This window comes from Poromitra crassiceps, assembly GCF_964638095.1.
Source record: "Poromitra crassiceps genome assembly, chromosome: 22".
NCBI lineage: Eukaryota > Metazoa > Chordata > Actinopteri > Beryciformes > Melamphaidae > Poromitra > Poromitra crassiceps.
In genome coordinates, this window is record NC_139647.1 from 19,337,616 (window position 1) to 19,365,186 (window position 27,571).

Consider the following 27,571-nt stretch of genomic DNA (forward strand, 5'->3'; position numbering starts at 1 on the left):
GTGGAGAAGAAGAAGTAGTTCCAAAGTTCTTTGTCCAGAGTTCAGTAGATGGCGGTAATGCACACATTCTGGATGCCAACCGCCGTAAAGCCAAACAGAAGAAGAAGAAGTATTTCCTGTGTGGACTGCAGGAGGAGGGAAGTTTGTTTTGACACGCTCTGCCTGCTGTCAACTTTACCTACTTCTTGTAGCGTTCGTCTAGTTAATTTTAAGGTTTGTATGACACCAACACACAACTGAAACGTACAACCATTCGGTGCTTTTATAGGGTTTCAAGTGACGGTGTTTAAAAACGTGTCGTCGATAAACGCTAATACTGTGAGTTACAACGCTAGCTAACGTGACTAGCCAACTTGTAGTATGCCGAATGTTGAAGTGGTTCCTAACGATTTGTAAAATATCTGACATCTGTTACGAGATATGCCATATGGGTACTATCTGCACAGCTAACGTTACATTAAATTGCCAACTTTTTGAATGGAGCTTGGCAACACTGTAGTAACGGTAAGCGTATAGTGGTGTGTGTCAACAAAAGGCAATGCAGGCCTACCTACAATAATACAGTGATAGCCAGGGTACAAAGTAAAAGGCATTGGCAACATAATGATAGAGTAAAAAATACGTTATTTGTTAAAAGCAAGCACTCCTTTGCTCTGACACAAGTTGTTGACATGACTTGAAGACATTTTATAATTTTTTATTTCGGTATGCTATCCAATCCACCAAGTTGCACTTTTGACAAAGACATTTCCCCACCCACCTGTCAGTTTTCTGCCTCTCTGTCTGTCTCTCGCTCAGGAAAAGGATGAGTGGAGAGGGATCCAGCAGAGGCTCGTGGAGGGGAGGGAGAGGAGGTGGAAGCGGAGGATGGAGAGGAGAACGGGGGAGCGGAGCATGGAGAGGTGGAGGTGGTGGAAGCGGAGCATGGAGAGGTGGAGGAAGTTGGAAAGGAGGAAGAGGGGAAAGGGGAGGATGGAGGGGTAGATCCTGGAGTGGAGGAGCAGCGGCAGCAGCAGGAAGAGGAGGAGGAGGGAGAGGTGGTGGAGGAGTGGGAGTCGGCACTCAGAGGGGTAAGCTACACTCTCAAGTCACAATCTTCTATTAGTTAGATAGTTAATTAGATAGTTGCTAGAATGAAAACCTTGTGTCTCCAAGTCAACATTGTTTTGAATGGGTTTCATACCTGCTAGGATCATGGAATGTATTCAGAACAAACAGGACCATATCAATGTTCACATGCCGTAGGTTAAAAAGGGGGCGTTTCAATGTTTTCAAACTCACCCCAAATGATCCATGAATATAATTAAATGGGTCCCCAGATGCATATCAAAAGTGCAAAGTTGCTCTTATTTCTGAGACAGAACGCTCTTTCAGATGGGGGGGGGGGCATCTCATCCCCTTTAAAAGCACAATTCTTGTAACATTTTAGCCACTGAGAAAGGAATGACATCAAAACAGCTGTGTCCATATCTGTCACAATTTATACGATGACTGTAAAGTTCTGTCTGTCTCTCTGTCCTCTCTCTTTAGGTCTCTATCAGTCAACTCTAGACATACTGTGTCCCTACAAAGGGTGGGGCCTCTACTTTACTGAAGGTGTGTGTGTGTGCATGCGTGTGCGTGTGCGTGTACAGCTTAGTGTTCAGCTTTGGTTGTACGTAGGGGTGGTGATGACAACAATGATAATGCATAATGTAAATACTGTACATATTTTAATGATTGTGTGCGTGTGTGCGCAGGTTTCATAGAAAATTCCCCCTGTATGGAGAAGATCAAGGTGTTTGAAAAGTATTTCACCTCTCAGATTCACCTTTATGACAAGGTTGGTCTGTTTGTTTGCCATTATGTCTGATTAACTTACTTAAGTTACAGTTTTCTTTTCTTTTCTTGTTGATAACTATCAGTATTTTTGTATGTTTGAATATGTGCTAAATAAATAAATAAAAATAAAATAAAATAGTATAGCATTATAAACATGCTGTTTTGTGAACATATTTTTCCAAAGAGCCTTTCAATACTGTAAATATGATTTTAGTATGGATCGCCCCAGAGGACATTAGTCATCTGCAGGACAACATAAAAGAGAAGAGAAAACCCATCTCCTCTACTTCTACAGTACTATACTGTTGTCCTTTACACATTGTGTGTGTGTGTGTGTGTGTGTGTGTGTGTGTGTGTGTGTGTGTGTGTGCGCGCGCGTGTGTGCGCGCGTGCGTGTGCGTGCACGTTTGTGTGCGTCCACGTGCATGCAGGATGAGATCGAACGTCAGGGCAGCGTGTTGGTGGACTATGGGGATCTGAGTGGAAAGTCACCGGTGTGTCAGGCGCTCCCCGAACTAACCACTGAGCTGAGGGAACAGCCAGAGATGATCCTCAACTGTCTGGGACTGGCCATTCACCAGGTACACACACACACACACACACACACACTCTGACAGTTGCTACCACCACTATGTTTTGCAAATTCTAGCCTTCCTGAACCTTCAACATATCGACACATAGTTTATAAAATAATCCTGCGTGAACCGTTGTTTAATGAATGTTTAAACTGAAAATTAACATTATATTATTATACCTACACACAATATTTGTTAGGGCTGTGGCGATTCACTTATCTCCCGATTCGATACTATCACGATACTTGGGTGCCGATTCGATATATATTGCGATTCTTAAGTATTGCGATTCTACGTTTATTGCGATTCGATATTACGATTTATTGCAATTTTTGTTTCTTTTTTTCTTTTCTTTTTTCAGTTTGTTTGCTTTTTTACACTAGATTAGAACATGGGAAAAGTTTAATCATACACTAGAGACTGTATATTATATCATGAGTAGGGCTGGGCGATATAGTTAAAAACAGGGGCGGACTGGGATCATAATTCAGGCAGGGCATTAGATACCAAGCAGGCCAGGCCGATATGGGCCGACGCGCATGAAATTTGTCCGTTTGAAGCCCAATTTGGGCCAAGTCCAATTTTACAATGAGATGCACCCACTTTAACCCTGAAGTGTAATTATTACTTCAGACTAACTAATAAAGTAATAAAACCACTAGTAAACCAGTAGGCGGCGCCTGGCCTGCTGTTCAGTGAGTGGCCTGACTGCGAGCACCCAAAAAAAAAAAAAAAATTTGCGATTATCGATTCTGGAATAAAAGATCGATTCAAAAAATCGTGACATTAAAAATCGCAATACTTAAGTGAATCGATTTTTTCCCCCACCCCTAATATTTGTGAACATCAACGTTCTCCCTTGCTAGAAGCTGGAGAACTAAAATTCTCAACATGATCTGAAGTCAGTAAAAACTGCTCAATTCAGAGTGTGTGTGTGTTTTCAGGTGTTGACTACAGACCTAGAGAAACAGGCTGCTGAGCTGCAAGGGGAGGCGCTTCCTGTAGCTAAACCAATCATCAACATCCCTCACATCAGTGCTAGGTGCACACACACACACACACACACACACACACACACACACACACACACACACACACACACACACACACCCATGAATGAAGGCGACTTCTATCAACTTCTGTGTAACTCTCTTCCTCTCTCTCTCTCTCTGCCTCTCCCTCTCTCTCTCTCTCCCTCTCCCCCTCTCTCCCCCCCCTCTCCCTCTCTCTCCCTCTCTCTCTCTCTCCCTCTCCCCCTCCCTCTCCCTCTCCCTCTCTCTCCCTCTCCCTCTCTCTCCCTCTCTCTCCCCCCCTCTCCCTCTCTCTCTCTCTCCCTCTCCCTCTCTCTCCCTCTCCCTCTCTCGTCAAGGTTGTATAACTACGAGCCGCTGATTGCGCTGCGGACTCTGCGCGCGAGCGTGTTCGGTCGCCTGGTGTGTGTGAGGGGTACGGTGGTCAGGGTGAGCAACATCAAACCTCTCTGCACCAGGATGGCCTTCAAGTGCCTGGGATGCTCACACACACACTCTCTGCCTCTGCCACATGGAAGATATACCGCACCCACCAAGGTACGCACGCATACACACATACACACACACACACACACACACACACACACACACACACACAGACACACACACACACACTCACGCACGCACACACACACACAGCTCAAACACACCCTCCCTGAGCTGAGCCATCCACATTGATGAGGAGAGAAGGAGAGTACTACTTTATCATAGGTGTTGTAAAATCAATATTGCCAAGTTAATAGATCTCTCCATTTATACAGACAGACGTGCACAGAGTATCGCTGCTGTATCTCGTTGGCAAATTTTTGGCAGTTTGTAAGTAAAAAATAATAAAATTACTGTAGTTAAAAAAAAAAATCCATTGTTCTCAGGTGGGACAAGGCCCAAAATAATCACTGTAAGCGGAGTATTGCTCACTATAATTGAATTATTTGAACAGCATGTGTACAGACCTTATTCGATTGACGTCACTCACGTACGGGCACGCTCACCCCCGCCATATTCTCGACATAGCGCTGCAGCTTTAAGTGACAGCCTATGTAAGAGCAGCGTTTATAGGAAGCTAGCCGCTGTTAGCTTTACCTGTATCGTTCCTATTGTGTTCGGATGGTGACCTGCGTTAGGCATGGCTGTAGTAATGACAGCAATAAAGTCCCCGTGGTTTGTTTTAGGGATGTCAACGGTTAACCGTTAATCGATTAACCGTCGCTAACGTCGTTGTTCGGTTATTGCTGTCGGTCTATCAGTTAATATTATTATTTTTTTATTTTTTATTTTTTTTAACTGCTGTGAAAAACTAATTTTGTTCAATTGTTGGCAGCAAATCGAAATAGGCTATATTTTGTTTAAGTTTTTATGCTGCAAAAGACAGTAGGCCTAATGTGAAAAAATCAAAAGAAATAACAGATTGTTGTTGTTGTAATGTTTACATAAACAGGAAATAAAGCTCTCAAAAATATATTTCCTTGTCATCCATATAAGAGCCAGAATGATTTTGGAATGATTACCTGATCAAAATGTGGCAATAAACTTATAAATTTCAGCAAAGCCAACAAAAAATAAAGGCATAATTCTAACACAAAAAAGCATTAACATTTCAGCATCTAAATCATAGACTGTACAATCTAAATAGACACGCCTTGTTTGGGCATGAGCTCATTGAGTAAATAGACAAAAAAAAATAATAATAATAATATTAAAAAATTATGAGTTAATCGATTATTAGCGTCGGTTAATCGAAAGTGAAATTAACCGAAAATTGACATCCCTAGTCTATCTCTACCGTCTTCAGACGTGAAGGGAGCGAGAGACGGAGGATACGTCAGCAGCACAGGAGATGTGTGGATAGTTAGGAGAGACAGGTGAAACTTTCTGACAGCTCCTCACAGCAAAGTCTGTTCACCTCGTTTTTTCTTTTGTTTATTATTACAGGCATTAACGGCAGCATACAAACAACAACTCTGGGGTTTTTATTGCTGTCATCACTATCGCTATTTTGTAATGGAACTAGGGATGCACCGATATGAAAATTTTGGCCGATAACCGATATTAACATTGCTGTTATGGCCGATAACCGATATTTACCCATGTCGATATGATCTGTATAAAAACACATTTCTATGATAATAATATTTTGTACATACTGAAAAACACATGTAAACACTGAATTTGAAAAAGTAATGCATTCCTTTATTTCAAAAACATTTGTAAAAGCCCATAAATCATAGATTTACTGCATTATTTCATCTCAATGTGAAGAATTTGGCTGATACCGATAACCGATATTAACATTGTAACATCGGGCCGATACCGATATGTTAAAAAATGACTAACATCGGCCGATACCGATATGATTGCCGATATATCGTGCATCCCTAAATGGAACAGAAACGACAATAAGGCCGTTACTATAGTTGTCAGCTGCAGGACGGTATGTCAACAATATGGCGCTGTCCGGGGTTAGCGAATATGGTCTATAGGAAGCCTATGGATCAATATAAGCGGTTGATCACTATATTCCATTGTATTTACTTCTTTTCTTTTCTGTTTCTTTTTTTTCTGTGTGTTCTTTCTCAGTGTGTCCAGCCGGAGTGTCGCAGTCGCTCCTTCACCCCCAACAGGAGTTCACCTCTTACACACACTGTAGACTGGCAGATCATCAAGTAAGTCTCACACATGATTCTACATGGCTCAACGTGTGTGTGTGTGTGTGTGTGTGTGTGTGTGTGTGTGTGTGTGTGTGTGTGTGTGTGTGTGTGTGTGTGTGTGTGTGTGTGTGTGTGTGTGTGTGTGTGTGTGTGTGTGTGATCACATGCACAGGCCATAGCTATGGGGGGAACCTGTGGCCCAAGTGTAGCCCACTGATCCCCTTCTATCATCGGTGCAAGCTGTTTTGAAGTTACCGAGGAGGGCCAGTTGGGGGCATCGGTCTACTGAGAGTTCACACTATTCCACTTTTTCCACAACTGCCAGCACCTTTTGTACAAGATGACAATGAATTCCGTGTGGCTTTTGGAAGAAAAAAAAATACTTTGCCTGGCATCTTTTTAGACAGAAGAAAGTGGTTCGTAAATTTAAGAATGCAACTTTAAACTTTTTAGCAAGAGTCAACGTTTCAGAAAGAGTGCACATGATGTGGACTGCTCCTAGATTAAATGGCAGATGACAGTTTTTGACAACAGCCAGAATGAAAATGGAGAAAACAGTAATAGTAAAGTTGGTAGTAGCTGTTTCTCCTGTTATTAAAAAAAAGTCGGTGGCTGTGTTGCAGGAGTCTCTGTGGCGTGTTTGACAGACATAAGAAGTCCTACAGTACATGCGCTGGTAATGGCAGCTGCTGTAGCTGGTTGTTATGGAAATCAAATGCACATCGCATCACCTGCGTTTTCATTATGAGCACAAAATGTGGCTGAGGCAGCAATTTCTCCGGCGAAAAAAACAAAACAATAAATCCTGACTCACACGCTGGGTGTGTTTTGTAAATAGCTACTCCGAGCACCAGAGGGCACTCTGGCACAAACTGGATCGTTTGTAAATTGGGAGCGCTGTTGGAATACAGCGAACAGCCGCGCTCTCATTTCAGTGTCAAGAGCGTCAGATTGGATTTCCGAACTGTGTTATGCTTTCCATGCTGCTCCAGGGTGCAGGAGCTGATTGGTGGAGAGCAGAGGGAGGCTGGACGAATCCCACGCACCGTAGAGTGTCACCTGACCGCCGACCTGTGTGACAGCTGCGTCCCTGGAGACACCGTTACCGTGACGGGAATAGTTAGGGTTACCAGTGACGGTACACGCACGCACAGAAATACACACACACACACACACACACACATTCTCACCAAGGTGGGATATTACCACCAGCCAAATACAGTACTGGTAAATGTCCACTTTAGGAGTGACTAACCCTGGAGACACTGCAGCTATTACTGGAATAATCAAGGCTATTAATGATATGGGAAAAAATAGACACATAAAGTATAAACTGTAAACTATATACAGTCAGTGGGAAAAATGTGGAAGGAGGAAATGAATGAGAAGTACTCTTCACTCTCAAAAACCATTGTCATGCTGCCGTTGAGCAAGGCATTTTACAAGGTAATAATGGTAAAAAATAAACGCATATACATTAATTACACATATTGACAATGTATGTTTTGTGTGCAGGCAGTTCCAAAGGAAAGAAGGACCAGTGTATGTTCCTCCTCTATATTGAAGCCAACTCAGTCAGCAATACCAAAGGTATGTGCTCCTTTCCCACCCTTCACATTTCACATGACAAATTGTTAATAATAATAATAATAATAATACATATGACTTATATAGCGCTTTTCTAATTACTCAAATATGAATTACTCAAGACGTTTTGTTTGTTTTGAATGTTTAGGTCAGCGGTCTCAGAAGGGAGGTCAGGATTCACATGGCGGGCAGTCGGGGTCAGTGGGAGGTCCTTCCGGAGGGGAGGAGTTCACTCTGAAGGAGCTGTACGCCATCCAGGAAATCCAGTCACAACCTGACCTGCTGAGACTCATAGTAAAGTAAGACAAGATACTACTTACAATGTTGTAGTAATATTATAGACATTTCTTACTCTACAACTGCTACTTTGATACTAGATATACCTGAAATGATGTGTAACACTGTACTACTAACGCATAACAAGACATTCTACTAAACTAAACGCTCTCCTCTCCTCTTTCAGTTCTCTTTGTCCTGCCATCTATGGCCATCTGGTGAGTGGGATGATGCTTTGCACATTAGGTGGGACTGAGAAACAAAAGAGGATTTTCACGACAGATTACAGATTATTTGATGTGCTCATCAAAACTCTTTAGGGCCTACTGCACCCCTATTTATACTGCCCCCTTGTGGGTGAAGTATAAAAACTTCAGGTCGCATATAATGACTGCATGCGGATATTGCTGTGACATGTTCTGTAAGGCAGGAGTCAACACTTTTCAGGCGCTCTTGACAAATCTGACGTACAAATTTATTTGTCGACTGAATGTTTCTCAGAATAGAGAGCCAAAGTGGAACGTCACTTCCTGCTTCGGCACTGTACCAGAGATTTATCCGCCATTTATTTTCCCATAGACATTTTGTAAAATGCTTATAAAAATAGTTTTACTTGTTCAAACAAAACGGTTCACATATATTTAGAAACAGGAGAGACCACATAACATTTCACTGTGACCAAATGTAAAAAACAAACAAACAGCAGATTTAAAGAAAATATGTTTTCTATGTTGTTGTTTTGGTCTGAGTGAAATGTTCTATGGTCTCTCCCGATTCTAAATACATCTGAACCATTTGGTTTGAACAAGTAAAACTATTTTTATAAGCATTTTACAAAATGTCTATGGGAAAATAAATGGCGGATGAAAATCTCTGGTACAGTGCTGAAGCAGGAAGTACGCGGTCACTTTGCCTCTCTATGCAATTATCATGCTGCTGACTACTCGTGGTCTTAGTGCTGTGAGATACCAGTCACAGATGTGGAAATCTTGGTACAAGTGCCTTTTTAGGCACTTGTACTTGTAAGTTTTTACTGTCTTCTCTTAATTGTTGTAGTATGTTTGTTTTTTATGGACCTTGTGTCTGCCAATAAAGGTGATTGATTGATTGATAAATGGCATTTCCCCCATTTTAAGGTGTAACTCTCCAGTGTGTCTGTCTTTCTATAGAAGTTGTTTATATGAGGCCAAAAACTGCCTACTTCAACCAACCTTCTCAATACGTAGACTCACTGCACTGATTCTTGTGGTTGTAAAAGATGGCGTATCGGGGTAATGAGCTGACGTCTTGTCTGTCCCTAGCTGGTGAAAGCTGCCCTGACCTTGGCCCTATTTGGAGGCAGACAGAAACACGGGGGTCGAAACAGCATCCCTATCAGAGGAGACCCACACATCCTGGTGGTGGGAGACCCTGGACTGGGAAAGAGTCAGATGCTGCAGGTAACACCAAATACACGCTGAACACTTTAAATTAGAGATGGGCATTTCTAGCAAAAACACTATTCGAAATTCGCTGGCCAAAGTCGACTTTTAATCGAAATTCGAAAATAAAAATGTAAATTTTTTTTTTTTTTTTTAAATGGTTTTGTTTTTTGTTTTTGTGTGAGTGAAATGTTGCATTGTCTCCCCTGATTCTAAGTCTAAGGCTTTATTAATTAATAGAAAAAGCTTCTGCTGTGGATTTTTAGCTCAAACAAGCATTGCACCACTGAAGTAAAGAACATGTTACATGACATTGACATTTTCGAAAATAAAAAACAGTTTTGACAATCATGAGTGGTTCATTAAATATTTAGTAGGCTCAGGTCTGAGTGCCAAAGGGGTGCCAAAGTCACCCCCTCTCCCTCTTCATGGGATTTCATCCGCCATTCATTTTTCCATAAACCTTGCTTAAAATGCTTATAAAAAGTGTTTTACTTGCTCAAACCAAGCGATTCGACTATACTTAGAATCAGGGGAGACAATGCAACATTTCACTCACAAAAAAAAAAAAAAAAATTACATTCCCCCCCCCCCCCCCCCGAATTTCGACTTTCAATAATAAAAGTCGACCTTGATAATAACAACGATTATTCGAAAATTCGAAATTCGATGCCCATCCCTACTTTAAATGAAGCAAAACATTTCTCAGTGGGCATTCTTTACTGGTATTATGGGTTGAGCTGCAGTGAGTACAGCATGGCATTCCTCTCAAGGGGTATATTACAGCTTCCATACAGTGGTTATGTGTGTACTTTATGAAACCATATTTATTCTCTGAACCAATTTCTAATTTAAAAAAATAAAAAAATGTATGTGTAAATGTGTTCCTCTGTGTAGGCCGTTTGTAACGTGGCTCCCAGAGGAATCTATGTGTGTGGCAACAGCACCAGCACCTCAGGTAAACGATAGCCTCTAAATTATGCATTAGGATAATTACGGTGATTATGCTCTGCGCGGATATTACAGGCCTTGTTATGATATAATCGGGTTGCAAAATGAATAGCAGCCAATAGCCAAAAAGATGATTAATTTTGACGGTGGCTGGTAAATCTTGCTATCATGCTCTTCCATCCTTCTCAGTACTACTGGCTCGTGGTATAATGGGACACGCTGCCCTTTCACTCAATGTGACCTCTTGTTTATTGACCAATAAATAGAGACATTGTGGAATGTGGATACTCTGTACTCTGTCTGCAGGACTAACGGTCAGTTTGTCCAGAGACCCAGGATCAGGGGATTATGCTTTGGAGGCTGGAGCCTTGGTGCTGGCTGACCAAGGTAGGTGGGGGACAGGGAGGGAGGTCTGTCTGTCTGTCTGTCTGTCTGTCTGTCTGTCTGTCTGTCTGTCTGTCTGTCTAGTAAGCAGAGCTACAGCTAATGATTCCAGTACTTGGACACTTGAGTTAGAGTTGGTGTTTGAATGCAGGACTGTGTGTGTGTGTGTGTGTGTGTGTGTGTGTGTGTGTGTGTGTGTGAGAGAGAGAGAGAGAGATATGAGAAAAGATACAAATGTTTAGGTTCGGCTAACGCATGATAAAGCTACACTCTCATCAGCGTAAATCACAAAATGGGTATGAAACAGAGAAGAAACACGCCCCCCCCCCCCCCCCCCCCCCCCCTTAATTCAGACCCCACAGATTCAACATAATTATTAGACAAATTCTAGTGTTGGCCATGGCCAGTACTTGCTCTTTCTCTCTATCTCATCCTCCTCCTCCTCCTCCTCCCTCATTCCCTCTCTCTGCCTCTGTGTGTCTCCCCCCTATAGGCCTGTGCTGTATTGACGAGTTTGATAAGTTGGGCCAGCAGCAGCAGGCTCTGTTGGAAGCCATGGAGCAGCAGTCTGTGAGTCTGGCCAAGGCTGGCATCGTTTCCTCTCTGCCTGCCAGGACCTCCGTCATCGCCGCCGCCAACCCCTCTGGAGGCCATTACAACCGAGGCAAGACGGTCTCTGAGAATCTCAAGTAAGTTCAAGATTCAAGATTCAAGATTTTTATTGTCACTCCATGGTACAAGTATCACGTGTGAAATTCTTGTGCTGTGGACTCCGTTTACAACATAGTGCAAATAGTACAAATATAACAAATATAACAGGGCATATGGGTGCAAAAACAACAAGAGACACAACAAGCATAAGGCAGTATAGTGATAAGACAAGTCAGAGACAGTGGCATATTCACTGCACATAGGTGCACGTGTCGGGTGCATACTTTAGACGTGCTTAAACATTTTAAATTCTGCGTATTTGACATACAGGTGCAAATAACATATTCCTTATTAAACATACAATTAAACTCGGCATTTTAAATTCGGCGTATTTGACATACAGGTGCAAATAGCATATTCCTTATTAAACATACAATTAAACGTTAGACATACGTAGTGGTAGCAGCTACAGTACGGTACAGTGCGGCTACTACACTATTTGTGTATGTTAAGGAGTCTCGTGGCCTGCGGGAAGAAACTGTTCCTCAAGCGATTTGTGCGTGCTTTCGGAACCCTGTATCTTCTCCCTGAGGGTAGCAGGGAGAACAGGCTGTTGTGGGGATGGTTTGTGTCTTTGATGAGTTCAGTTTGATGAGTTCAGTTTGATGAGTTCAGTCAACAGTCAAGTTAATTAGCCAGTGAGTGAGCTAATTAGCCAGTGAGTTAGCCCTGACAGTCACTCTCTGTTAGCCAGTGAGTTAGCCCTGACAGTCACTCTCTGTTAGCCAGTGAGTTAGCCCTGACAGTCACTCTCTGTTAGCCAGTGAGTTAGCCCTGACAGTCACTCTGTTCAATTGTCAGTTATCGGTACCGATGACCCCACTGGAGGATATATTACAACAGACCCAAACAGTCTCTCCAAATCGAAGGCAGGGCTATTCAATTATAAATTCAATTGGGCCAGATTTGAGAGAGAGAGAGAGAGAGGCAATAACACTAATCTCTCTCTACCAGTATCTCCCTTATCAATGTGTTAGTCAGTGGGGAAGACACCCAACAGACTTGTTGATGATTCTAGACCGTCACAATATGTGTGTTCATGTATGTTTAGGTGTTTGATTTGTATTTACCGTCACGCTCTCTAGAATGGGCTCGGCTCTGCTCTCCCGCTTCGACGTGGTCTTCCTCCTCTTGGACATCCCGGAGGAGTCACATGACCGCCGCCTGTCGGAGCACGTCATGGCGACCCGGGCAGGAAGGGGCAGAACCAGCAGTGCTGTCGTTACCCGGGCCGACAGCAGCCAATTGGAGCGCTCCGTGCTGCTGGAGCAGTCGGACATGCCCCTGTCTGAACGCCTGCAGGTTAAAACAGGGACCATACACACCATCCACACTAGGACTGGTACCTTAAAAAAAAGAAAAGAAAAAAACATCAGTTTGGTACACCACCCTCAATCCACGATGTGTACATGAACAAAGTCATGACAAGGCATTTGAAAAACCATACGCTACTACCTAAATTACTTGCTACCATTTCTTCATTTGGCACAGAGCTCAGAGGCATTATCTACTTCTCTTATCTGCCACCAGGGGCTTACAGGGTGTCTCCAGTCAAATTCAGAATTGTTCAACTTTATTATTTATTTTACAATAATAATAATTATTATTTAATTTACAAGAAGTTAATCATATTGGAGAATGTGGAAAAAAAATTAAGACAATATCGTATCTCACAAGAAAAGAAAATATTCTCAGATTTGGGTCAAATGGAGGTCCCTGGGCCTACTTTGTACTACATTAGGGGTCCTTCATTATGAAAAAGGTTGAGAATCACTGGATGTGCATTGCATTTATACCACGTGTTTGTTTCCAGATGCCTGCAGGTGAATTTGTGGACCCCATTCCAGTGTGCTTGTTAAGGAAGTACGTCAGCTACGCCCGTCAGTACGTCCACCCGTCCCTCTCTCCGGAAGCGGCGCGCACGATTCAGGACTTCTACCTGTCGCTGCGGTCGCAGGCGCAGTCTGCCGACGGCACGCCCATCACCACGCGCCAACTGGAGTCTCTCATCAGACTGTCTGAGGTCACTTTCTATGTAGTTGTTGTTAACTTAACTTAACTAGTAATAGTAATCAAATACATTAATGCGGAGTAACTTTCTTGATATGGTTTTGAGTGCTGTCAGTGCTGAAGAACACAGAGAGCCCAGCTCTTATTGTGGTCCCAAGCACCGGAAAAAAAGATCTAAATGGCTATGTTGACTTAGAGAAAATTTCCAAAGCCGCCATTTTTCTTCTGAGGAGGTGTTCCTGGCAGCCGATTAAACAAGGTATTCTGGCACTGTGCAGAATCCCCATCCCACAAATCAAGCTGCACAGCAGAAAAACCGTTCATATAGAAACTGAGGAAATCCTGAAAGCCTTAAGAGAATTAGCTAACATAAAAATATATATATATATAATTAATTTATAATCATAGATAGAAGATTGCATATTAAAGGAACCAATTCTGGTACTGTCCATACTTATGCCCTGTGTGTGTGTGTGTGTGTGTGTGTGTGTGTGTGTGTGTGTGTGTGTGTGTGTGTGTGTGTGTGTGTGTGTGTGTGTGTGTGTGCGTGCGTGCATGCGTGTGTGTGCGTGTGCTGCATGCGTGCAATCATGCAGGCTAGAGCCAGGTTGGATCTCAGAGAGACGGTTACCAAGAGCGATGCTGAAGACGTGGTGGAGATCATGAAGCACAGGTAACACACACCTGAGCATCGCTGCCCTTTCTCACACCACTTTGTATAATACAGTCATCTGGATCAGTGGCTTCAACCACATTTACAGTACATGCAACCCTGTGTTTTCACGTCTTTGTAGGATTGTACAATTAAATATAAGCATTCATTTATCATGATTTTATCTTCCACAGTTAATAGAATATTGACATATGAGGAGTATCGAAACATTTTGTTTACACATTAATGGGAGAATGTGTGAAACTGCAAATGTGAACAGTCAATAAATCAAGGTTAAAACAAATAAAGAATGTGTGCTGGTGCGGATATATCGTGCAATAACCATGCACTATCATAATATTGCTTCTCAAATCAAGACCACTTCTCAAGCTTAATCATTTTGATCATGTCATCTCGTAACACAAGCAAGATTGTCATTTTAACCTAAATTGGTTTACATCTGTTTATATGAACCCCATCAGATGTCTGGGCAGTCTGTGTGTAAACGGTGTGTGTCTTCCAGTCTGGCTGATACCTATTCAGACGGTCTGGGCAGTCTGGACTTCCAGCGCTCTCAGTTGGGGGCGGGCATGAGCCAGCGCAGCGCTGCGAAGCGGCTGGTCACCGCGCTGCACGCACACGCTCAGAGGACCAATCAGAAGACGTTTGACCTACAGCTGCTCCGCTCCGTGGCCGACAGACTGAACATACAGGTGACAACACTGAGACACACTGAAATATACATGCACACACACAAATGTGCTTGTTATGGTATAGGTCTTTTCTTTTAGTTTTGTTGTTGTTTTTTTCTTTGTTTTAAATGTATTGACAACACTGACATACTGAAACACACACACACACACACACACACACACACACCTGACTTAATATACAGGTGACAACACTGACACACACTGTTCACTTATTAATTCCTTTATTCCTTCCAGGTTATGGACTTTGAAGGTCTGATCAGCTCCCTGAATGAACAGGGTTTCCTACTGAAGAGGGGAGCCAAGCTGTACCAGCTGCAGACTGTCTGACTACTGACGCTACGACAGACACAGACAGCTGCTCCTACAGACCTTACAACAAGGCAGGTCTTCAGACTGAATGAACAGTTTCCTATTGTAGAAAAGAAACCAACTTTATGAGATAGCCTACAGACAATCCACAGGCCACTGACTGATTTATGAAACTACAGACCTTCAGACTAGGAAAGAAAAAGTGACAGACTCCGAGACCTCTTGATTACTGACACAAACAGTATCTGTACAACTCTGTGGGACCTTACATCAAGCAAATTGTGTTATCCTTGAATGCTTTAAATTACCCCCCTTTAGGCTATTTGTTGGTCTTTGATGATTTGCTGAACTTATGATGGAGAGGAGCAGGTGCTGTATTTGTTGAGTTTACACTTGTAAACATGTTTATTTATTGAATGGCACGAGTGTTATTAATGTTGAATAAAACATTTCCTAATAACAAACAATTTATTTGTAATAGTTCTGTGAAAGCTGTCACTACTACGCTGGAATATTCCCAGCGAAGTGGACTGCTAGCTGATCGGAACACAGCCTTGGGGGGGACACATCACAGTGCTGAGGCCAGGCTGAGGCACCTTTCACCCCGCTTTTTGTCATGGGGGCGTAAACCAAGGAACCGGAAATAAGTGTGCCAAGAAACGTCTTTGTTGCCGTTAGCTTGACGCAGCGAGGTTACATTAGCTAGAGCCTGAAAAGAACAACAACACAAGTTGATGTTTCTACAAGAACTTCTTCAAAAACTTTGTTCGGTATGTCCATCTTTTGTTTTGTTTGCCGTTTTATTTCCGCTGTTACTTCCTGTCTAGGGCGGGCTCTAGGCCGGAACCAGGCAGGGTGACAAAATCACTTGTGAACGGAGGGCGTCTTTCTCGCCGAGAAGAGCCTGGTGACGCGAGGTTTGACGACAGTGGCAATTTTACGACGCCGTAACGCACACGTATCGGAATACGGCAACATGGCAGCCTGCTGGCTGGAGCTGCTGTTTGCTCGGTCCTGAACGTCAGAAACGAAACCTTAAACATGTTAACGGGAGTGGACAGCACGAGGCCAGCGGGTCGGTAACGGAGAGGTTGCCATGTTGTTTATGTGTTTTAGAAAGAGTCACGTCTCGCTATGTCCGCGCGGCGTGCGCTGTTTGCTGGCCGCCCGCTCCGCGAGTGTGTGTGGGCTCGAGTCTGCGTCATGGCGGAACACACACACACCGGTCACTCCGGGCTCGTGCCCCTTCACAGTCAATCTGCGCCGCGGCTCGTGCTGGAGCACAATCATCCCAGAGGTCACACCGGGACCCTGGCACGCGCACGGAACCTTCTCCCTTTACCGGGGAGGTCACCCGAGGTCGGTAGCCAGCTGTCTGCTGTTGCCCGGGGCGCGCGGGCTGTGCAGCGGAAAGCCCCGGGAGCCTCCCGGGCCCGGAGGCTCGCCGCCAACGGACAGCACTGAAGCCGGGTCGGTACCGGGAGAGGGCCTGTTTAAATTCAAAGAACTGGTAAGTAAAGAGCTGTCTGACTGAATGTGTACCTGTCTGTCTGTCTGTCTGACTGACTGACTGACTGACTGTTTACCTCTGTCTGTCTGTCTGACTGACTGTTTACCTCTGTCTGTCTGTCTGTCTGACTGACTGACTACCTCTGTCTGTCTGTCTGTCTGTCTGACTGACTGACTGTTTACCTCTGACTGACTGACTGACTGACTGTTTACCTCTGTCTGACTGACTGACTACCTCTGTCTGTCTGACTGACTGACTGTTTACCTCTGTCTGACTGACTGACTGACTGTTTACCTCTGTCTGACTGACTGACTGTTTACCTCTGTCTGACTGACTGACTGACTGTTTACCTCTGTCTGACTGACTGACTGTTTACCTCTGTCTGACTGACTGACTGACTGTTTACCTCTGTCTGACTGACTGACTGTTTACCTCTGACTGACTGACTGACTACCTCTGTCTGTCTGTCTGACTGACTGACTGACTACCTCTGTCTGTCTGTCTGTCTGTCTGTCTGACTGTTTACCTCTGTCTGCCTGACTGACTGACTGTTTACCTCTGTCTGTCTGTCTGTCTGTCTGTCTGACTGACTGTTTATGTCTGTCTGTCTGACTGACTGACTGTTTACCTCTGTCTGTCTGTCTGTCTGACTGACTGACTGACTGTCTGTCTCAAGTCTGACTGACTGTTTACCTACCTGTCCGAATGTTTGTTTACCTGTATGTCTGACTGCTTATGTATTGTGGTCTGTGTTATCCCTGTAAAATCAAGACTTAAATGAGACTTATCGTTATCTCTCTCTCTCTCTCTCTCTCTCTCTCTCTCTCTCTCTCTCTCTCTATATATATATATATATATATATATATATATATATATATATAACTGACTAATGTCATCTTTTTTCTACAGTATGAGAACCCGTGGACGATACCTAACCTGTTGTGCGTGTGTCGTATTGTGTTGGCTCCGTTCCTGGCTCACCTGATCATCCAGCAGCACTTTCACCTCAGTCTAGCTCTGTTCACACTGGCTGGAGCTACTGACCTGGTAATACACACTCTGACACACAAGTACATACTAAAACAGTTGTTCATCTTAATTCATCTCTATTCTCAGCAGGGGGACTTCTTCACGTTTCCGATGCTTTTAGCTTGAGAAGGTCGTCACATTGAAACTATGGAGTGATGGGGAATGAATGCTCTTTTAGTAGCAGTTGCTCTATTCACCTTATTCACCACGCCCACTTTTTCTCTCTTCCGCGTTACACGCAATAGTATTTGTTCTTCCGGTTCAGCGCTAGTTGGCGACCAATTTCAAAACAAAACGTCACTATAATAATGAATGAAGTTTGGCAACATTCAGAATTAAGCTACACACTGCGGCCAACTTCAGTTACATGTTCATAGCGTTACTGCTGCGAGGAGCCGATGGCTGTACCCGGTCGGCATTTAACGTTAGTTACAAAAGCACGTCGACAGTGTTTACTCACTGCCAGTAGCCTAACTACAGTAGGGTTTGACAGATAGCTGTCCGACCGGTGTCAGCACAGCCAGCGCTCCCAGTCCTCGCTGCTCGTTAAATATTTCCAATAGGCGTTATTCTGATAAACTGGTCACATATACATGTATGTTACTTTCTCACCCGAAAAATATTAAAACTTTAAAAGTTTTTTTTTTTTTGCTTGAAAACAGCTTTTTTGCAAGTCTAAAAATGGCTACGGTAGGCGTAATCTACTTCCGTGTCTAAAACCGGAAAGACGATTACAAAATGACGTCATGCGTCCTTGTATGGGCAAAGAATAAGGTGAATATATTGCTCTATTATTTTTAACTGACTGAATGTCAAGTTAATGGCATGCAACCCTGCTAGTACAGTATGTAGACACTAAAATAGCCCAGATTAAAATAATTATCATACGTGTGTGTGTGTGTGTGTGTGTGTGTGTGTGTGTGTGTGTGTGTGTGTGTGCATGTGCGTTCGCTTGTCAGAGATAATATCAATATCATCATGTTGTCCCCCAATAATGCCCTGATAACTTGAGCACAGTGGACATTTCAGCACACTCACTTATAATAAAACTTTCAGATAATCACATTTGCCCTAGATAGACCTTTGTGCTGGAAAGCTGTTGTAAACAAAATCCCTGGTATAGTCTGTCTCTCTCAGTTGGACAGTTACATTGTGTCTGTCTCTGTCTCTCACAGTTGGACAGTTACATTGTATCTGCCTCGGTCTATCTGAGTTGGACAGTTACATTGTGTCTGTCTCTGTCTCTCACAGTTGGATGCTTACATTGTATCTGCCTCGGTCTATCTGAGTTGGACAGTTACATTGTGTCTGTCTCTGTCTCTCACAGTTGGATGCTTACATTGTATCTGCCTCGGTCTATCTGAGTTGGACAGTTACATTGTGTCTGTCTCTGTCTCTCTCAGTTGGACTGTTACATTGTGTCTGTCTCTGTCTCTCTCAGTTGGACGGTTACATTGTGTCTGTCTCTGTCTCTCTCAGTTGGACGGTTACATTGTGTCTGCCTCTGTCTCTCTCAGTTGGACGGTTACATTGTGTCTGTCTCTGTCTCTCTCAGTTGGACGGTTACATTGTGTCTGTCTCTGTCTCTCTCAGTTGGACGGTTACATTGTGTCTGTCTCTGTCTCTCTCAGTTGGACGGTTACATTGCCAGAACATGGCCCACTCAGAAGTCGGCGTTGGGCAGTGCTCTCGACCCATTGGCTGATAAGATCCTCATCAGCGTTTTATATGTCAGCCTCACCTATGCTGAACTCATACCAGGTAGGTGTGTGTGTGTGTGTGTATGTTTGTGTGCGTGTTGTTTTGCATTTTTCACATTGGATGAGCCATTAAACAACCACTTATTTTTTCACCTTATTGTATTTCACTGGACAGTAATAGTTATGATCATAATATTACGCAGTTATTTATTATTCATTTTCTGTGTTTCAGCTCCATTGACAGCTCTGGTGATTTTCAGAGACATTGGTTTGATAGCTGCCGTCTTCTGGGTCAGATACAAGACTGTACCTCCACCGGTAAGTCATGTATATGTATACGTAGATACGCATACATTACACACACACACACAAACAAACACACGTTAAACTAATCAAATCTTCTTCCTCTTCTCTTCTTCTTCAAATATGAATACCGGAACCTTTAACTGTTTCAAAACACGCTGCATCTGTCTCTGCTTCTGTCTCTGAGTCTGCCTAGTACCCCGTCTCCTAAATGATGTTGTTTACCGCTTTGCACGTTCAGCCATCCCAGCAAGCAACCAATTGACCACATGAGAAATGAAGCCAACGAGGGAGTGAGACAATTCCATTCTTCTTTGTTCAGTTTAACGGTGGTTTGCAAGCAATTAAATTGAATTCAAAAACTTTAGACAATCGATGTATTGTACGCTTGTGCACCAGTGATTTGAAAATCACATGGCTCTCACCTCTAGAGACATAATGTTACGTTATTAGCCAGGACCTGCTAGTCTCAATAGCAGTATCGAATATCAATCAATCAATCAATCAATCAGTCAATCTTTATTAGCAGACACAAGGTCCAATAAAAACACACAGTAAAAAAAACCCACAACAACAACACAACATCAAACAATTAAACAATTAACATCAGCACATCAAAAAATACTACAATAAGAGCCTGTACCAATGAGCCAAAGTGCTGGAGTGATACTTAATTGCACTAAGACTGGGCTGAGTCAGAAGCAAGATTATGATATTTGATAAGCTCGGACCCTATTGATTTTCGGGTTTTGAGAAATTTGTAATAGGGTCCGGGTCCTTCCCAGGTCTGAATCCCCACCGCTAGACAGGAGTGTAGAGTACAGAACGTAAACATGCAGTTAAGCAGTATTTGCCTGATGCTGGCAGCTTCATCACCAATAATGGACGGTTAGAATGAATTAACGTTACATAAATACCGATACCGATTTGTCCAGAAGCTTATTGATATTTTGGTACCGACCAATCAGGAACCAGTAACAATTTAGAACCGCTTTTCGATACCCGTCCCATATCATATCTTTGTGAAGAAAATTAAAATACTTTGAAACTCTCTGTCTCCGCCTCTCCCGGAATCTCTCCGCAGGTGACCCTCAGTAAGTTTTTCAACCCCTGCTACACCACAGCCCAGCTCAAACCCACACTCTTCAGCAAGGTGAGAGACGCACGCACGCGCACACACGCACACACGCACGCACGCACACACGCACACACACAGCCGCACACTATGCTCTGCTTTAAATAGCATTTGGATTTGTGCTATACTAGAGTGGAGACTTAGCAAGTACACAGCCTTCCCGCACAGAAGATCATTTTGGAACTATAATTTTTTCTCTTAACTGAAAGATTGAAAAATGATGGTGCATGGGGCAAAAGAATTGCAAATGATAAAAATTCAGAATGCCAATATCCATTCTGCTTTCTTTAGAAGCACCCAGGGTCAATTTTCTGTTTGACCTCAAGGACGGGTTGTCTGTCTCAAGCCCCATAAAAAAAGAGTTACCGGTAATCTGAATATTTGTTTAAAATTAAAGATGACATCTCACCCAATCCTGATGAATCTATCTTATGATCCATGTACTTTTTTTTCGTATTTTCTGTTATCGTTATTAGTCGTACTATTCATCTTTCTTCATATAGCCTTGTACCCAGTTGTATTAATAATTTAGGTAGTGTTAGAGAACATTTTACTATTATATGCATCCATTAGTTAGGATCTAATAGAATACAGTAATTGATTTGATTTCATCTCAACCACACTCACACTATATTTCAGTATTTTCCCCCATAAAGCTTTCAGTTTTTCATTTAAATACATACACATATATATAATGTATATATGTGTATATATATATAATTTTCACACACATCTCTCAACATTTAGTCTCACATGACCTCACAGAAATCCTACTCTATCCTGTCCTCAGCAGCAATACCACTGTCTCCACACTATCTCTGACGTTTCACTACTTGTACTGTACTGTGTGTGTGTGTGTGTGTGTGTGTGTGTGTGTAGGCGAACACGGCCATCCAGCTCCTTCTGGTAGCAGCTTCCCTGGCGGCCCCAGTCTTCCAATATACAGACAGTGTGCTGTTGCAGTGCCTATGGTATAACAAACATTTTACATATACACACACACATTCACAGTTAGCCACTCCCAAATAATAGTTAGTCACTATGATAACATCCACAATTCCGCCATGACTTCATTTTGGATCATTTAGCCTGCGGTGAGCAGCACTTTACAGCAGCTGTTAACAAAAGGTTGTATCTCTGACAAGTAGATGGATGTTGATCCAGTGTCCATTGCAGACCGCCATGTATTTGCCCTCACACTTTATAGAGACCGGCTTTATTTTGAATTCTGTATTTTTAGTTTTAAGGTCATCAGGAAACTGGCATGTTTGGGGAGAAATTATAACTTCAATACAGTATTAGAAAAAAAATCAAAGTAAAATGCAATCTGCTCCTCCAGTTCTATACAGCCATCCTTGAAAGCATCCTCACCTCATCCATAACCGTCTGGTACGGCAATCTGGACAGTAACTCACGCAACAAACTCCAACGAATAATAAAAAAAGCTTCAAAAATCATAGGTACCCCACTCCCATCACTAGACACTCTCTACCATAAACGGACAATCACACGAGCACAAAAAATAGTTTCTGACCCATCTCACCCAGCCAATCACCTGTTCCAACTGTTGCCCTCTGGACGGCGCTACAGATCAATTTCCACCAAAACAACTCGATTCAAAAACAGTTTTTTCCCCACTGCCATCAGGTTTCTGAACTCCACTCACCTCTGAAACCTCACTGTATACCTCTCCAGCAATGTATATGTTGAATGTTCTGTATTTATGGTGCCATATGTCTGTGTACTGTAATGTCTTATGCTGCCACAATATTCATGTGCTTAACAATTGCTGTACCGAAAGCAAATTCTGCCGACTTTGTTGTGCAGTTCTTAAAGGAACACCCCGCCCATTTTCAACCAGCTTTGTATCATTAGAACATCAGTAGTATATCAGAAAACTGTAAACGGTTTTGAAGTCTGTCATTTAATTTGACAGTTATTTGAGTCAGTAACTCAAATCAACTCTCAATAACAGTCAAACTATTCATCATTCATCTAGTTTGACAGTTATTGAGAGTTGATTTGAGTTAATGAGTTATTCATTTGAGTTAGTGTGGACCAGTGATGTCACTGGTCCACACTTTAACACTCAATAACTGTCAAATTAAATGACAGACTTCAAAACAGTTTACAGTTTTCTGATATATTACTGATGTTCTAATGATACAAAGCTGGTTGAAAATGGGCAGAGTCTTCCTTTGATAAATGAATCTGAATCTGAATCATACTAGTATTTGGAAGTAGAGGGCTTTCAGATGATGTAACTCTCTCTTTGGCAGCCATATTGGAGGTCTACAACTCTTGAGCAACAATAGCTGTCAACAGCAGACTGGACTTCTGTCTCAACAGACCTAAAGGGCCCGGGAACTAAGCATTTAGCTACAAATACATCTGATCCATTTGGAGTTTAGATACTGTCAGCTTGTTAACTAGTCACATGTTGATGTTTAACATCGGTTGCTTGTTTCCTGGCTAGTTTTTATCAGGTTAACTGAGTTGACTTTTCAAGCTACACCTCAGTGTTTTGGAGGAGAGAGACTAGTGCTAAAACAGAGATAGGTTACTGTGTCACATAAAACTAAAGCTGAAAACCAATCTATCATCAGGCTATTCAGGTTTACATGGTATTGCTCAATAGACCTACACACACACTCTTCAGCTGTCTTTTTTGTCGAGTTGTTATTTAGATATTTACACACAGTTAATTGTCAGAGTTGTCACAGCCTCCATATCTGCTTTAATTGAATTTCCACCGACAAATGGACACGCTTTGGATCAACATTTATCATTCCTCACAATGATCCATGCTTGTTGTCTAAATTATATCATGTTTTGCATTGTAGGTACGTTACAGCAGTGACTACAGCAGCATCAGGCTACAGCTACTGGCACTACGGCCGCAAGACTGTCGAGGTGCTGAACACCAAATCACCATGACAAACCACACCAGGAAACACCCCAGAAAGCGTAACGAAAGGCACCGAATAGCCGCTGCAGTCACACTAAGGTGCCATGACAACCAAGTAGCTGTCACAACCACATTGAGTCGCTATGACAATGAGACACAGCAACAAATGGTATACTGCAGCACTACACAAGCAACTTACAGCTCTGCCACGGCTCTGGACTAGAGACACACACAGATACAAACGGCAAACACACATCAGGCAGTCTGCACAAGCTTTTATTGTTCATTTCTTTATTTTTCAATTCAGAGGTTGCTACAGTATGCCCACCAAATCATTGTCAAATGATTGTAATTTTTGTAAACCAATGCTTTATGATTAAAACAAAAAGAATCTCCTTTGGTGTATACAATGTTTGTATCTGCCTGCATGTGTATAAAGGGTGATATTTCTACAGGAAAAGAATGTGAGATGTTTACAAATCTAATAGATACTCTATGTTAAATCGGCAATGAACAGATGAGATCAGATCATATGGGGATAATAAAATAAAATAAAGGCTGACATGCTACCAGCAATCCACAGCAGCAGTTCACAAAATTCATTCATTGGCATCAGCTAGTCCAAAACTGTAGTTGCAGCAGATCACCAGAAGGGCTCAGCACAGGCCAAGATTAAGGCATTTACTACTCGGATTCATTTCTCACATGCAGCATCAGCACCACTGTCAACAAAAAACAAACTGTCAACAAAAATGAAATGTAAAAATACTTTACCTTACTTTGCCTAGAAAAAAACAGTGCCATTGGTGTTTTTCTCCCAAATAGTTGTGATAAAACCTGTGCTAGATATATGTCAATGGCTAGAACTCAAATCTACCAACCACCATTACAATACAATCAATAAATGGCATAATTTACATTTTCTCCAAATGCAATTGCTCTAATGTAGCATTTACACAGTGCATAATTAATCTATAAACCATTATATGGTTATATATCTATTAACCACTATTGTATTTTCAAGGTCTATACATACATTTATTTGCCTTGCCTACTGTGTGCAGTCAATGGCATACTACCACGCAACCCTGAATGCCCCCTGCTGGTTGGGTGCCATTGTTGACTGGATGCTGTGCTCCTGTGGCCGTGCAGCGAAGGCGCCTCAGGCAAGGCAAAGAAATGTAGTGCTAGGTCTGTACATTAGCAGTAAGCTACGATGTATTTGTTTTTATCATCTTTAAATCAAGTTACATTTAACATTAATTGTTGTTAGTCTATACATTATTGTTGCAAAGTTCTATATGGGGGAGGGGGGGCATTCCTTGACAATGATGTAGAAGTTTGTAGTAGCCAATACATTTGATCTAGCCATAGCCAATGAAACCAAATCATCAGCTGTGCATTACCCTCTTTGTTGTTCCACCTCAGAGTATATCTCCTTAGTTCTGTGCAATTCTGCTGGGTCACCTTGAACCTCCTGTAAAGCCTCTCTCAGCCACTAGATGGAAGAAGCAGAGAGAAACTGAAGATCCTTTGACACCAAACGCCAGACAGCAGAGGCCTCGTCCACCGGCATCACCATGGAGGCAGGATGCAGACGTGTCAGGTCAGCAGCACATAGAGAGGAAAGCATGTCATGTCGTTGCGTGTGTGTCGGGTCAGACATGAATGGGGAGATATTGGACTTGAACATCGGATAACGAGGAGTCATGCTGTTCACTGCCAATTGGAGGTGTAATGAAATTAATTCTTCATTTAATGGCCATCATTTGCCCCAGAGTTTTCCTACTATTGAATAAGTGACCCAATAGGCGCATTGGGTCACTGTGCCCTAAAGAGCTGTTTCAGATTCTCTTCTACCTTGGTAAATGGTCAAATGGACTGCATTTATATAGCGCTTTTATCCAAAGCGCTTTACAATGTGCCTACATTCACCCATTCACACACCGAAGGCTGCAAGCTGCCACGCAGGGTGCTGGCAGCACAGCCATCGGGAGCAACTTGGGGTTCAGTGTCTTGCCCAAGGACACTTTGACATGCAGACTGGAGGAGCCGGGGATCGAACCACCGACCTTCTGGATTGATACCATGACAACTTGTCAAGATAGATGAGCATCTGAGAATACACCGAATCATTGTTTGTTAAATTTTTTTTTTTAAATGTCACATTCAAAGACCATGAATATCAGTATCATCCTTCAAAAAACTCATACTGGTTCAACCAATATGAATTGTACCATAGTGTATGACAACATACTTAGAGTTTACGATTCAACATATGGTACAGCATGCTCTACCAAATCCACAATTGAGAAAATGGCTTCAAAACGAATTGACCAAGGAGTTAAACATGGTGTCAAACAATTTTGCAAATTATAGACTCACTTTAGCATTTAAACAGATTGGAGAGTAAAGTCAGGAGGAGCTGAGGGTAGGTGGGAACTGGTGTTAATTCAAGCAAAGGAAGAAGAAAGAACGCAGCTGTTACTCTATAAGTACAAGAGGAACAGTACAACAAAACTATTTAAATAAAACAGAATACAGATCCGCCTCCAAGACAGTTTTCCTGAAATTGACGACTATTACTTTTATATATAGCTTTGATTTTCAATTGAGAACATGAGCATATTGAGAATGCATACAGTAGTGTTAGAGTAGGCCTATATACAGTAGTGTTAGAGTAGGCCTATATACAGTAGGGTTAGAGTAGGCCTATATACAGTAGAGTGGCTGCCAGAACAGAACCTGTAAAATAATCCTTATAACATTGATGCATTCTGTGAGGGAGGCGAGAGCAGCTGAATTTCCCTTCACAGACTAGCTTTCCACCAGAACCCACAGACAAGCCGAATCACATGAACAAAGACACAAACTTTTGGATCTGTATGCTGATCTCGGCACAGCCCCTCTGGCTGCTGCTAACCTTTGCGTCAACTGAAAGGATCTTCTTCTCCTCAGTGCTAAGCTAAAGAAAGCTCTGCAGCGTCACAGGAGAGACTTTCTTACCTTTTACTGAGCCTGAAGTGAGACCAACGTTGGCCATGGAGGAGGACAATGTCACAGCATACAAATGCCAAAACCAGATGGTAGACTTGATCAGACTGCTAACACCCGTGGTAGTAAAGGTTTATATCTGAAGATTAAATTATAACTTGGTGATCTTTGAGAAAATAATGTTGACTTGAAATACCGTGTTTTGGAATGGAGATTTCGGGGAATGCAAGGGTTTTTTGGGAGGGGGTTGGAATGAGAAAGTGGTAGGAGGGGCACCCATGGGTGCCAGAATTGAAGTCATCTGTAGTGCCTGGGTGGGAAACAACAGTACACAGTTTGGAAGCAATTTGCTCATCAATTATGCACTCAAAACAATTTATATTAAAAACAAGACATCTTGAAATTTACAATGAACGGTGGTTCTCAATGTGGGGTCAGGGGTCCTTGAGGTGGTTCCAGGGTGTCCCCAGCAATGGCCTTCAATTTACAAGAAGTTAATATAATTAGAGAATGTCGAAGAAATTTAGATTATTTTGGTCATAGTTTCACTGTTATTTCTCTGCCTAAAATACAGATAGTTGTGGAATTCTGGACAAAATGTATCTAACAATAAAAATATGATTTGGGTCAAATGGAGGTCCGTGGGCTGAATGTGCACTACATAAGAGGGTCCTTGATATGAAAAAATCCACAAGACAAAAAAAAAAGTATTTCTGTCACGTACATCATCGATCCATTTTGAATCAAAACTGCATTTAGCCACGTTTATCACAGCTATGCAGAATAGACAGATGCTGATGCTGTGGCACTCTGGATGCGTTCGATATGTCTGGTTATAAGAAGTGAACCTGTAGGTATGACACTCTGGGTGCGTTTGATATGTCTATGGTTATAAGAAGTGAA

At 42.5% G+C, this 27,571-nt stretch overlaps 2 protein-coding genes across 2 annotated transcripts; both read left to right on the forward strand.

Moving 5' to 3' along the window:
* Positions 1-427: 427 nt before the first annotated feature.
* On the forward strand, positions 428-15,393 carry LOC310796394 (DNA helicase MCM8-like; the record flags this gene model as incomplete). Its single annotated transcript, XM_083658582.1, has 19 exons — positions 428-431; positions 811-1,070; positions 2,253-2,402; positions 3,341-3,438; positions 3,766-3,964; positions 6,005-6,090; positions 7,068-7,213; positions 7,591-7,665; positions 7,811-7,961; positions 8,126-8,156; positions 9,240-9,377; positions 10,257-10,317; positions 10,617-10,697; positions 11,188-11,383; positions 12,491-12,707; positions 13,219-13,428; positions 14,012-14,088; positions 14,591-14,780; positions 15,015-15,393. The coding sequence occupies 19 exons, from the start codon at positions 428-430 to the stop codon at positions 15,105-15,107; spliced, it is 2,463 nt and encodes an 820-aa protein (XP_083514708.1). The 3' UTR covers positions 15,108-15,393.
* Positions 15,394-16,064: 671 nt separating this feature from the next.
* Positions 16,065-24,061, forward strand: LOC310796485 (cardiolipin synthase (CMP-forming)-like). Its single transcript, XM_083658676.1, has 7 exons — positions 16,065-16,599; positions 17,509-17,646; positions 19,260-19,389; positions 19,561-19,646; positions 20,716-20,784; positions 21,646-21,737; positions 23,610-24,061. The coding sequence occupies exons 1-7, from the start codon at positions 16,186-16,188 to the stop codon at positions 23,701-23,703; spliced, it is 1,023 nt and encodes a 340-aa protein (XP_083514802.1). The 5' UTR covers positions 16,065-16,185; the 3' UTR covers positions 23,704-24,061.
* The last annotated feature ends 3,510 nt before the right edge of the window (positions 24,062-27,571 follow it).